Raw genomic sequence first — 12,112 nt, 5'->3', positions numbered from 1 at the left:
CTTGTCTGTAGGAAGAGGTTTGGCTGGAAGCATAACCTAATATTTGTTTTTCATAGTTCTCCCCTTAGTGAAAGTAAATGTGTTAGACAGTGTGAAGTAGGGGATAGAGAAATAGCCTTGCCATTAGTAAGGTCTGTGTTCATGTCTTACTTCAATCCAATTCAATAAACATTTAAGCACCTACTATGTGCTAGGCACTGTGCTGAGGGCCAGAAATGCAATAGAAAAAATAGAAAAAAGAAAAATAGTTCCTGCCCTTAAGGAGCTTATAATCTAATGGTGTGAGACAATACATAAAAAGAGGCAGGAAAGGGGGTGGGTGTGACACCCCATAGGGGCATATTGTTCCGTGGAATTGAAACCAGGCAGAGCAGCTGATGCAAAATGAAGTGAGCCAAGAGTCTAGTTTCTATAAAGGAAGGCATTGGTTTGGTACTCCACCCTTCAGTTCTCCAATCAAAGGGGAGAAGAGGCTGAGGGAGGTGGTAGCAATCAAGACTTAAGTTAGCAGCATGGTAATGAGATTAGTAGTGATGAGTTTCTCCCCAGAGGTTGTCCATGCACCTCATTCATTTTTGAAGAGGACTGGTGACATCATGGGGTGATGTCTTGACTTGTATGTGAGTAGGATTTAAGTGAGGCAGAGTTGTACAAAATCACCAATCCCACTCTCTCTTCCAGAGCCATCAAAGTCCAGCGGCAAGACCAAAGTCAGGACAACTGGCAATGCCCTGGGATGACCTTGGTGACGTTGGTGCCTGACCAAGGTCTTAGCTCCACAGCACTTGCTTCAGCTACTTTCATGGCCGTTGGAGGAAATTGTTCTCATCCACCCCTTCTGCCCAGAGAAGCCTTCACATGCTTGGAATAGACATCCCCCTAACTTATCAATGTGTTTGAGGCCTGTTGGTTACCCTCAGACTGGTTTAGCTCATCTGCCAAGACCGTTTACCAGGGTGTGGCTACTGCACATGCTACAGCTTCTTGGAGCCACGGGTGACAGTCAAATGAGTCAAGTGAAACACCAAAGGTGGATGTGTAGCGCTGATAAGGCCTTCGCAAGTCTTCACAACAGAATTGCTAGTCTTTCTGTATATCCTATACGGTCCATGGACTATACTGGTTATGTGACCCTATGGACAAGTCCCTTAACCTCTTCATGTCCTAGGAAGCTCTCTAAGACTATACATTGCAGAAAATGTGCCATCCGCATTGACAAAGAAAGTTCCCTACTGGGAGTTCCCTATATTATTTTTTTTAAACTGGAAAACTTTTCATTGTACGTAGAGTGGGATAGCTGGACACAGTTTAGATGACTCCAGTTTTGTTGGCCATATCTAAAGCATTATAATTTAGAGCAAGTGGGACATAGGCCTTCTTCTCTCCATCAGGCTGAATCAGGGTGTTGACCTCGGCCACATTGATGTCACACAGCTTTTTTACCTCCTGCTTGATCTGATGCTTGTTCGCCTTGACCTCCACAATAAAGGATACGGTGTTGTTGTCCTCAGTCTTCTTCACAGTAGACTCAGTGGTCAAGAGGAACTGAATGATGGCATAGTGATCAAACTTGTTTCTCCGAGGGGCACTTTTCCAAGGGTACTTGGGCTGCCTTCAACGTCTTAGTGTCTTAGGTTGCTGGAAAGTGAGGGATAGTCAGATCTTCTTCTTTTTGTGGCTATGGACACCCTTCATCATTGCCTTCCTGGCCTTAAAGGCCTTGGAGTTGGCTTCTGTCTTGGGGTGGGGGGGAGGGAGACAATGACTTCCTTCTTTGTCTTTGGCGCCATCTTGGGGGAAAGGTCTTCGGTGGTGCTTCTCAGGAGCTTATCTATTTTTTTTAATCCATTCAACAGACTCAATGAACAAGTAGGTGCTGGCAATACAGTGATTTCCTATTTGCACTTAAGAGATAAAAACTAGGTTGACTATTACAAGGTGGCTTCTCACTTGTTTTAAGTAATAAAGTTAAATATTATTGCACGGTTAACCCGTGCCTCCTGACATTTCCTGAGTTTGACGTAATACCAGCCTTTGCTGACCGGCCTGTTGATCATACAAACATGGCCAAAAAAGGGGAAGGACCCTGCTACATTTGAGTTCAGTGAGATTTCTGACTTCCAAGGTTCTTAACTTACAAGGTTATTCCTTGAAGTATAGGAGATTTTGAGAAAGCATCCTCACGTTGTCATGTTCATTTCCAGTGTCCTAAGAGTATCTGGGAATAACCTTAGAGTGGATTCACTGTGAGGATCAGAGGAGAAAATGAGAGAGGCTGCTAATTATTGCCCCACTTGAAGAGAAGGCACAATTGCCTTTCCTTCCTGTGTGAGGCTAACTTGGCAACAGAACTGAACAAAGACTGAAGCTCCCAACCCCCTTCCAGTCCCTCTCCCATCCCCACCCTCCTTTCTGTCAATGTATCAGCTGCAGAAAGCCTCTCTTTTTAGCACATGATGTGCTGAACAAGGAGACCCAGTCCTCTGCCCCTCTCCCTGGGGTTGTCTTTGGGACAAATACAAAAGTTCACTTTTCCTTATGAAACCATGAGTAGTCCCTGTTCTTTACAGCATACTTTTTATCTTTACAAGGAGTCTCTCCAGATGGTGAATGGAGTTCAGAAGAATAAGAGATTCCCTATTCCACCCTACCCCCTAACACACACATACACCATCAATTTTTGGGAAATATGTAGCAGTCACAGTGTGCTAAATAGTTTTTTTAAAATTTTTTAATTTTTTTAACATTCATTTTTTAAGATTCCAAATTCTCTTCCTCCCTCCTTCCTCTCCCCTACCCATTGAGAAGGCAAGCAGTATGATACCCGTTATATATATGAAGTCATGCAAAACATATTTCCATATTAGCCATGTTGCAAAATTTGTAAAAAAAAAGCAATAAAAATAAAGAAAGTGGAAAAAATATACTTCATTCTGCATTCAGCATTCATTACTCTGTCTCTGGAGGTTGACAGCATTTCTCAACATGAGTCCTTTGGAATTGTGGTGGATTATTGTAGTGATCAGAGTAGCTAGATTTTTCACAGATGATTATCCTTACAATCTTGCTGTTACTGTGTTCAATATTTTTCCGGTTCTGCTCACTTCACTTTGCAATAATTCTTATGCGTTTCAGGTTTTTTCTGAAATTGTCCTGCTCATTGTTTCTTATAGCATGATAGCATTCCATTACAATCATAAACCACAGCTTGTTTAGCCATTCTCCAGCTGATGGACATTCCCTCAATTTCCAATTCTTTGCCACAATGAAGAGTTGCTAACAATATTTTTGTACAGATTTTCCTTTTTCTACACTGCATTAACTGTTAAGGAACATGATTTATTTATTCATACTGAAAATAGCTCTGGGTGTCTAATGTGTGAAGCATAGTGCAAGGCATTTGGGAATACAAAGAAAAAAAATGCAGTGCTACTCCATAGGAAATCCAGATTCATCCTGCCCTGAGGGAGTTTACAGTCTAGCTGGAGAGATAATGTTGAATGTGAACTCCTTGAGGGCAAAGATTATTCATTTATTCCCAATACTTGATGGAGTGCCTTATAAATAGTTGGTGCTTAGTTAGAATTTATTGAATTAAATTTAATTAAATGATAACAACGAATAATAGCTAGCATTTCGATAGTGCTTTAATGTTGGTGAAGCAGTTCATTTCTATTATCTCACTTGATCTGAATTGACTAACACATACAAATTTCATAATCTAATGTGAGAATACAATCCTAGAGGCACAAAGCTATGTTAGTTCAGAAGAGGAACAAGATGAACCTTTTTGCTTATCCTGTACCAAACTAGACAGTTGGGATGAAATGAGCACTGAACTTAGAGATTTAGGGCTTGAGTCCCAGTTCTGCCAATTATTACTTGGGATGCCACTTGCTAATGATAAGCCATAGAAAAGTCACTGTGTCTCTCTAACTTTCAATTTTCATATTTGTATAATGGGGGGAGGGGTTGTACTAAATGATCTCTGTTCAAATCAATTCAGTAAGCATTTATCAACCAACTACTACTAGCCATGTGGTGTGCCAGATTATGGACAAAGCGGTTCTTGTCCTAAGGAGCTCGCATTCTTTTCTGTACCTTCCTGGCCTAACGTTCCATATTCTATGATTCCCCTCAATTCACAGATATGAAGAAAGGCTCTTTGACCTGCTTATAAGAAAGCTATATTATAGGCAAAAATCTTGATAAAGATGATAGCCATCTGTTGGCCCTACTAGACACTGAGGTTACATGTGATGTGCTCTCCAGCCAGCATCCTCATCTCTCTCTCATGGTATCTTGGGCTCAGCCTCTGGTTCTCGGGGTTTTGATAGGTGAGCTTTGCCTTATCTTATTGGGGACTTGCTCCCTCCACTCCTACCCAATGCCACCTTTTGGCCATCACCATATCACATCTTCTGCCCCTGCTGTTATCCTCATCTTGCTCCCGCTAGAGCTTTGAACTGCAGCTCCTAGATCTTCGGGCTCTGCATAGATGAGTTTTTTTGCCTGCCCTAGTCCTCTTTCTACTGTATACATTGACTTCTCCATTAGAAGATGATCTCCTTGAAGGGAGGACTGTCTTGCTTGCTTTTGTTTGTTTCTCCAGAACCTAGCACAGTGCCTGGAACATTGCAAACACTTAATAAAGGTTCCACACATCTATCCATCTAGCTATTATATTCTGATTAAAGCCATTAATTTTAAGGCTAGTAACTAACTCCTCAGTCATCTAGGCTGATGAATAAGTAACTGATTTATTTGTTAACAAAAGGTGTAACTTTAAAAGAACATGACCATTATCAAAAACTATTTAGTACCAATTAAAGAATAGAAAAATAGATCAATGGAAGATTCCAAAATTTCTGAACTTGATAACCAATTGTTCAATAAGCCTGAGAACATAAATTACCTAGGAAAAACTCCCTATGTTTCATGAACTTCTGGGAAAACTGAAAGAAGTCTGGCAGAAATTAGGTTCAGTCCAACATCTTACATCATATGCCATAATAAATTCAAAATGAATAGTGACGTGAATAGTAAAGATTATACCAGTAAAGAATTAGAAAAACATCAGATCACTATCTTTCACAATTTGGGTTAGAGAATGAATTTTAATCAAATGACAAAAATAGGTGATTACAAAAGATAACATGGATAATTTTGATTACATGAAAATTAAAAGTTCTTACATGAACAAAATTATTGCTACTAGAATAAGAAGGGAAAGGATAACTGACAAGGCTTTAAACCAATCGATGAATTACAGGGGATGTCTACCCCAAGGATGTGAAGACTTCCCCCCAAGGAATGGGTGAATGAAAAAAATTTGTTTCAACAACCACGAAGGCAGCTGAAGCAGGCGCTGTGGAGCACTTAGAGCTTGGTCAGACATCAAAGAAGCCACAGTTATCTACTGCATCCTGGTCTGTTGCCAGTCATCCTGACTTTTGTCTTGCTGCTGGACTTTGATGACTCTGGAAAGAGAGTGAGACCCACGGCTTTGTGCAACTGCCTCACTTAAATCCAACTCATGTGCAAGTCAAGACGTTATCTTTGTGATGTCGTTGGTCTCTGAAAATGAAGGATAAACAACAACGGTGGACTTGTATCAAATATATTGGATAAGTAATTAATATACTAGAAATATGTAGGCCTAAAAGCCACCTCCCAATAGATAGGTTGTCAAAGGATATCCACCAACAATCCTCAAAAAGAATTGCAAACTATTTACAACTATATTAAAAAATGCTCCAGATCACTAATAAGAGAAATGCACCTCAAAACCAACAAATTGGCAAATACATCAAAGGATAGGGTGAGTTACAATGGAATAAAATTCTGTACTCTGTGTTTTAGGCATAAGCCAGCCAGAAGTAATTTTATTAATTTGTGTTTATTCTAAATATAAGCATTTTTTCCTGCTTAGAGAAATATCCAGACAGAATCTCCCCATGCCCTCAGACAGTTCTCTGACACAACTATTTGGAAGTCACAATTTATAGGCCTCTTGAAACCATTTTTTTTGCATACTTTTGTTTTTGGTTGTTAAATATTTACCAGCACACCCCAGATTCAATCCCTCTTTGACCACTCCCTTCAAGGTTTCCGCTTTCCAATTGGTGAGCAAAAGAGATTTCTCCAGTAATTGAAGTAATTAAAGAGACTTCCTTCAGATCATTATCCTAATCACTCAGGGCCCAGGAAAACAGGGTACTAATTTTAGGTGGGTCGATCAAAGGTCTCTTGCCCTTCTCAAATCCTGCCCTAATTAGTTCAGCGGGGAGCCCTTCCTGGACTGATCAGAAGAGATGAGAGGAGGAAAATTTGCCAGCTAAAGCAAAGGCTTCTGTAGTGGTAATCAGGGTGGGGCTTTTTGCTTTTCTTTCTTTGAGTGCTTCTCAGCACTGAGGTAATCAAGTGCCCCAAGGTCCTGAGACAGGTATATAAGATCCGAGATAGGCTTTCAACTTTTGGGGGTACACTCATTGGAAGAATGTGGGCGACAAGACTCTGGGCAAGCCATTGAAATAACCTCCCTGGCTTTGTAACCCAGACAGATAGATGTTGATGTTTTTCTGGTAACTATGAATTGCGATTTGAATCAGACAAGGTCTGTCTGTTAATGTTTGTAATTTTGGTTTGTATTTGTCCTGACCTTCAGGAGGCTGACCTTTTCCCCCTGAACTAAGTGAATGATTTGATTAAGTTTGATTAAGCTGAGATTGTTAACCCCTTAAAGTTGCTTTCCTTAGAAAAGCAGATCAAAGAACTATGTTAGCAGCCCTTCTGTGTGCTGGCAACCCCAGTATCTGCTAGCCACATTGTTGCTACAGCTTCAGGCCAGGATTACTCTTTAATGGTTTTTTTAATTTCTTAATTTTTTTTTCAATTAACAAGCATTTGTTTTCACTCCTTTCTCTTTCTTCCAATGAAAAATAAAAACAAAAACAAAAAATCTTGTAATAAATATTCATAGTCATTAGTCATGTCTGATAATCTGTGTTTCATTATGCACCTTGAGTCCATCAACTATTTCTGTCAGAAGGTGGGCAGGTAGGTGGCACAGTGGATAGAGGGCTGAGCTTGGGATCAGAAAACTCAATTTTGTGAATTCATATCTGGTCTCAGACATTTACTAGCAGTGTGATCCTGGTCAAGTCACTTAACCATGTTTGCCTCACTTTCCTCGTATGTAAAGTGGTATGGAGAAGGAAATGGCAAACCACTACAGTATCTTTGCCAAGAAAACCCCAGATGAGGTCACAAAGAGTCAGACATGACTAATGTGACTCAACAAAAACAACAGCCTGCCTCCTCATTAGACCTCTGGAGTTGTGGTGGGCCAATTCATTGATGAGAATTCTTAAGTCTTACAAAGTTGTTTGTCTTTATGATGTTGTTACTGCATGAATTATTCTCTTGGTTCTACTCACTTCACCCTCCATGAATTCATAATAAGGCTTACCAGGTTTGAACCCATCCCTTCTATTATTTCTTAGGAATATTCCATTACATTTCTTAGTATTTCCAAAAAGGGGGCCAGGATTTTGTCTTCTATATTACAAGGTGGCAGATTTAAGCTTATTATCAGGACAATCTTCTGAACAACTAGAGCAGCCCATGAGTAGAAGTGGCTGCTGGGAGAGGTGGTGGGTTCCTTCTCCTGAAACCTCATCAACATGAAGCTGGTCTACTTACTACTTGTCCATCATGATGAGGATTCCTTTCATGGATGGGTTGGATTTGATGGCAGCTAAGGTCTCTTTATACTCTCAAATTATGAGATTCTGTGGCCTCTAAGGTCCCTCTAGCTCTGAATCTGTGGTTTATGTGTAGCATCCCCATTTTAAAAATTAAGGTTTTGACCCCTTTGTTTTCTCCTCCTCCTCCTCCTCCTCCTCCTCCTCCTCCTCCTTCTTCTTCTCCTCCTCCTCCTTCTTCTTCTCCTCCTCCTCCTCCCTCTTCTCCTCTTCTCCTCTTCTTCTTCTTCTCTTCTTCCTCTTCCTCCTTCTTCTTCTTCTTCTTCTTCTTCTTCTTCTTCTTCTTCTTCTTCTTCTTCTTCTTCTTCTTCTTCTTCTTCTCCTCCTCCTCCTCCTCCTTCTTCCTCTTCTTCCCCTCCTCCTCCTCCTCCTCCTCCTTCTTCCTCTTCTTCCTCTTCTTCTTCTCCTCCTCCTCCTTCTTCCTCTTCTTATTCTTCTTCTTCTTCTACTTCTTCTCCTCCTCCTACTACTTCTTCTTCTCTTATTCTTCTTCTTCTTCTTCTTCTTCTTCTTCTTCTTCTTCTTCTTCTTCTCCTCCCTCCTCCTCCTCCTCCTCATTTTCCTCCTCATTTTCCTCCTTCATCATCATCATCATCATCACTAACATTTATATAGTGATTACTATGTGCTAGGCATCATACTAAGTGCTTTATAATTATTATTTCCTTTGATCCTCCCAACAACCCTGGGAAGTAGATGGCATCGCTGCCCCCTATACAGTTGAGGAAACTGAGGCCAACAGAGATCAAGCAACCTGCCTAGGGTCAGACATTTGTCTGAGGTCATATTCGAACTCAGGTCTCCTGACTCCATTTCTGGCATTCTCTCCTCTTCCCCACCTAGTCATTTCCTGATGTATGCCCTTCCTACCCCCCAAACCCATCTCTAATGAGCCTTCCCTTGTGATAAAGAAGAACAGTTAAACAAAAAACCAAAGTGAAACAGCAAACATGTGTGACAGCACATGCAACGTTCTGCACCCATAGTCTCCTAGCTCCCCAAAGGAAAGGAAGGGGGGGCCCTTTCTTCCTCTATTCTCTGGGGCCAAGACAGGTCATTACAATCACACAATGTTCAGTGTGCTGCCTTAGTGTTCTTTTCAATAATATTATTGTAATCATCGTGTTCCTTGTTCCCTTGGCTCTGTTTACTTCTCATACATGTCTTCCACATTTCTCTTAATTCCTCATATTCATCATTTCTTGTGGGGCAATAATATTCCATTACTTTAACATGACACAATCTGGCCATTTCCTAATGGACAGACGTCTACTTTCTCTCCTTTTTTTCCTTTTTGCTAATATAAAAAGTATTGTAGCACCTCTGTTTCTGAGATCATTTTGGGGAGGCCAAGTTTCTAACATATCTGGACCATTGTGGGGTCTAGTCTAGTGAGCATTTTGCTTGTAAACCTTACCTCAATCCTGCCTATTGTCCTCTGCTTCCCTTATGCTAGAAACAGTTATTTTTTATCTTGCTGCTCAATAATACCTCTCTCAGGGAAAAAGAAATCAATCTCAAGGGATATTATCAAGTCCAGAAAAAAAGGTACTTCCCTTTCATAAGAATGTGTTTATTGAAATATTGGTGCAATTAGTTCTTGGAAGAAAACCACATTTTTCTTTTTCTCTTGCTCCAGGAAGGGTTACAAGTGTTAAGAAATGGACAGTCATGCAGTCAGTTTGGTTCTACAGAGTCCTGACGCTAGGGCCCAAGTCATAGAAAGGTAATCCAGACGAGTGTCATGGCTCTCTCTTATATCCTGTCCTAGGATAGAGGCTGGTGAAATAGGTTGTGATTGCACAAGAAAACCAATAGATGAGGGACCTAGGAGAAGAAGTGAGATATTGATACTTATTTCCACATACTTTCAGGCATTCTCCTGCCATTGCTCAGCAGACCCCTTTAACCTACTGTCTGCCAGACATCTACATCCGGCCATTCCTCTGCCTCCTGTTCCAATGCCAGTGATAACTACATGCTCCTGACTCTGAGACACCAAATATTTCCCAGAGACCCATTCTACTTCCTCTCCTATTATTTCCCCTTGATTGATCTCATGTTTGGAGAAGGGTGAGGAGAATAGCACAGGCAACAAGGAGTAGTGACAATATCTCACATTTCTGTACTTCCTGACAGGTAGAAAAGCACTTTCTTGGAAAAACAAAATACTATGAAGTGGGAAAAAAAAGAAAAGCACTTTCTTTACAACAACCTGTATGGTATTATCATCCCATTTTACAGATGAAGAAACTAAGATTTTGAAAAGTGAATCAAAGACTTTCCCATAAGATCATTAGAGCAGGAAGGGAAACCAAACCTTTCAATTCACAGGTGAGGAAACAGAGGTTAAATGACTTAGTGATGGTCCCGTAGCTAGGAAGCATCTTTGGTGGGATTTGAACCCAGGTCTCCTGATTCCAAGTCTAGCACTATACCACACCCACTTTCAAGGACTGGAGATGAACCAATTCTGTGTGATCAATCCATTTTGCTGACTGCCATCTCTGCTCCCCATTCTCTAGTCCTCATGACCAATGGAGGTAGAAAGATGAATTCAGCTGCATGGGAAGAATTCTGTAGGCAGAGACTCTGCCATTCATTTTATTAGTATTCTCGATGGCCTCTAGCACAATGTACTCTACACAGTTTAGGTTCAATCGATGTTTAACTAGCCAGGAGTGAAGCAGAGGAGGCCAAGTTAATTAAATCAGTCTTGCAAACAGTTTGCCTACTTGCCTCAGGTGAGAAATGTTTTTTGCTTCAATTCAATTAGTTTAATTCATATTTGTGGAGCATATGTACTGAGTATTTTCTGGTGGGAATACAGAATAGAGGAAAGTTACTATCTGTTCTCTATACTACAAATAAGACAACTTACATTAACAGAAATCTAGGTCCAAAAATATCGATAGATGGATCTATATCCAGAGTAAAGATGTACAGGTTAGTTTTGAGAATGACCAGTCTTCTCCATGACATTTCCTCTTGTATCCATGGGGTATGTGGGCCATCTCCAGGCATCATGACCTTTGTCTCATCACTGGACTTCAATGACGCTGGAGGAAAGAGTGAGGCTGGTGACTTTGCACATATGGTTCCACCTCACTTAAATCCAATTCACTTGCAAGCGAAGACATCAAACTCTTGATGTCATCGGTCCTCTTCAAGAGCAAAGTAACGAATGATGACCACAACAACAAGGGGCACGTGGGGTCCTCTGGTAGAAGAAGCACAACTTGGGTTTGTAGAATGTTTTTCTGTTTCCAGTATTTCTACTTTGAATGTGAGCATTTCTCTCCTATCATCGAATCAGAATGTACTCATTTAGGATTTAGGGAAGAGATTCAAGATGATTCTCTCTTCCATTGGGTTCAGTGATATATTTCCTTTCTTCTTCTTTTTCCCTACTTGTGATGGTTCCTTATTTATCTGCATTGCTGGATTATCATTCATCTTGTATCATTCAAATTGGGTCTGTCCTCAGTCCTCTCTTTATACTCTTAATGAACTTGTCTACTCTCTTGGGTTCACTTATCATTTCCATGCAGATGATGCGGAAGTCTATGTATGTCATCCTGATTGCTTTCTACCCCTACCCCAGCTGTCTGATGACCATAACCATAAAACATCTCAAACTCAGCAGATCAATCAACAAGCATGTATTAAGTACCTACTATGTGTCAGCAGTATCCAAAGCAGAACTTGGCCTTCCCAGCAAATCCATTCCTCTTAAGACCTATTTTTGTTGAGATTGCCATCATTTTTTCTGTCCCTCATGGTCATGCCCTCTGAGTCAGTCTTAAGTCTTCTCTTTCCCTCACCCACCATAAGCAATTCAACTGCCAAACTGTGTCAATAGTGCCTTACGTATGTTAAGCCCCTAATAAATGTTTGTTGCAATTCAGGGTAATTACCTAGAACTGTGATTTCAAAATGTAAACAGCTACAGTTAAGAAAAACAGATGGTCCCAAGATCACAGATCTACAGTTGAAGGGGTCCTAGAAGCTATTTAGTTTCACCTGTTCATTTTATGGAGGAGGAAACTGAGGCCCATAGAGGTTAAGTGATTTGCCCAAGCTCACATAGGAAGCATCAGAAGCAGGATTTGAACCCTGGTCTTCCCACTCCAGACACAGTGCTCTTCTCCAACTCCCCTTTCCCTTCTACCCCCTCCCCTTTTTCTTTTTTGTTACAGATGAAGAAACTGAACCCTTACAAAGTTAAACAACTTGCCCAAGGTCACATAATTACAGAGCTGGGATTTATACTAAGTTCCTCTCAGTCCAAAATCTATAATTCTTATGAAGCCAATTTTCAAAGCAATTTATTTATTTTTTTATCT

The 12,112-nt window shown here is 40.6% G+C and overlaps 1 protein-coding gene across 1 annotated transcript; it reads right to left on the bottom strand.

Moving 5' to 3' along the window:
• Positions 1-1,308: 1,308 nt before the first annotated feature.
• Positions 1,309-4,542, bottom strand: LOC118832086 (60S ribosomal protein L23a-like). The gene is made up of 2 exons (XM_036739532.1): positions 4,409-4,542; positions 1,309-1,612 (listed from the first exon to the last, which is right to left on the bottom strand). Exons 1-2 carry the CDS (start codon positions 4,540-4,542, stop codon positions 1,309-1,311), a joined length of 438 nt encoding a protein of 145 aa, XP_036595427.1.
• Positions 4,543-12,112: the final 7,570 nt, after the last annotated feature.

This window comes from Trichosurus vulpecula, chromosome 9, assembly GCF_011100635.1.
Source record: "Trichosurus vulpecula isolate mTriVul1 chromosome 9, mTriVul1.pri, whole genome shotgun sequence".
Taxonomy (NCBI): Eukaryota; Metazoa; Chordata; class Mammalia; order Diprotodontia; family Phalangeridae; genus Trichosurus; species Trichosurus vulpecula.
Note: the sequence above shows the minus strand (reverse complement) of the source record. Positions and strands in the feature narration are given on the sequence as shown.

Bases quoted from the DNA above. Each gene is read 5' to 3' on its own strand.
- LOC118832086 (XM_036739532.1), bottom strand. From the start codon at position 4,542: ATGTATACAGTAGAAAGAGGACTAGGGCAGGCAAAAAAACTCATCTAT. The intron at 1,613-4,408 runs GTGATGGCCAAA...AAGACGTTGAAG, and splicing joins GGGGCAGAAGATGTGATATG to GCAGCCCAAGTACCCTTGGA.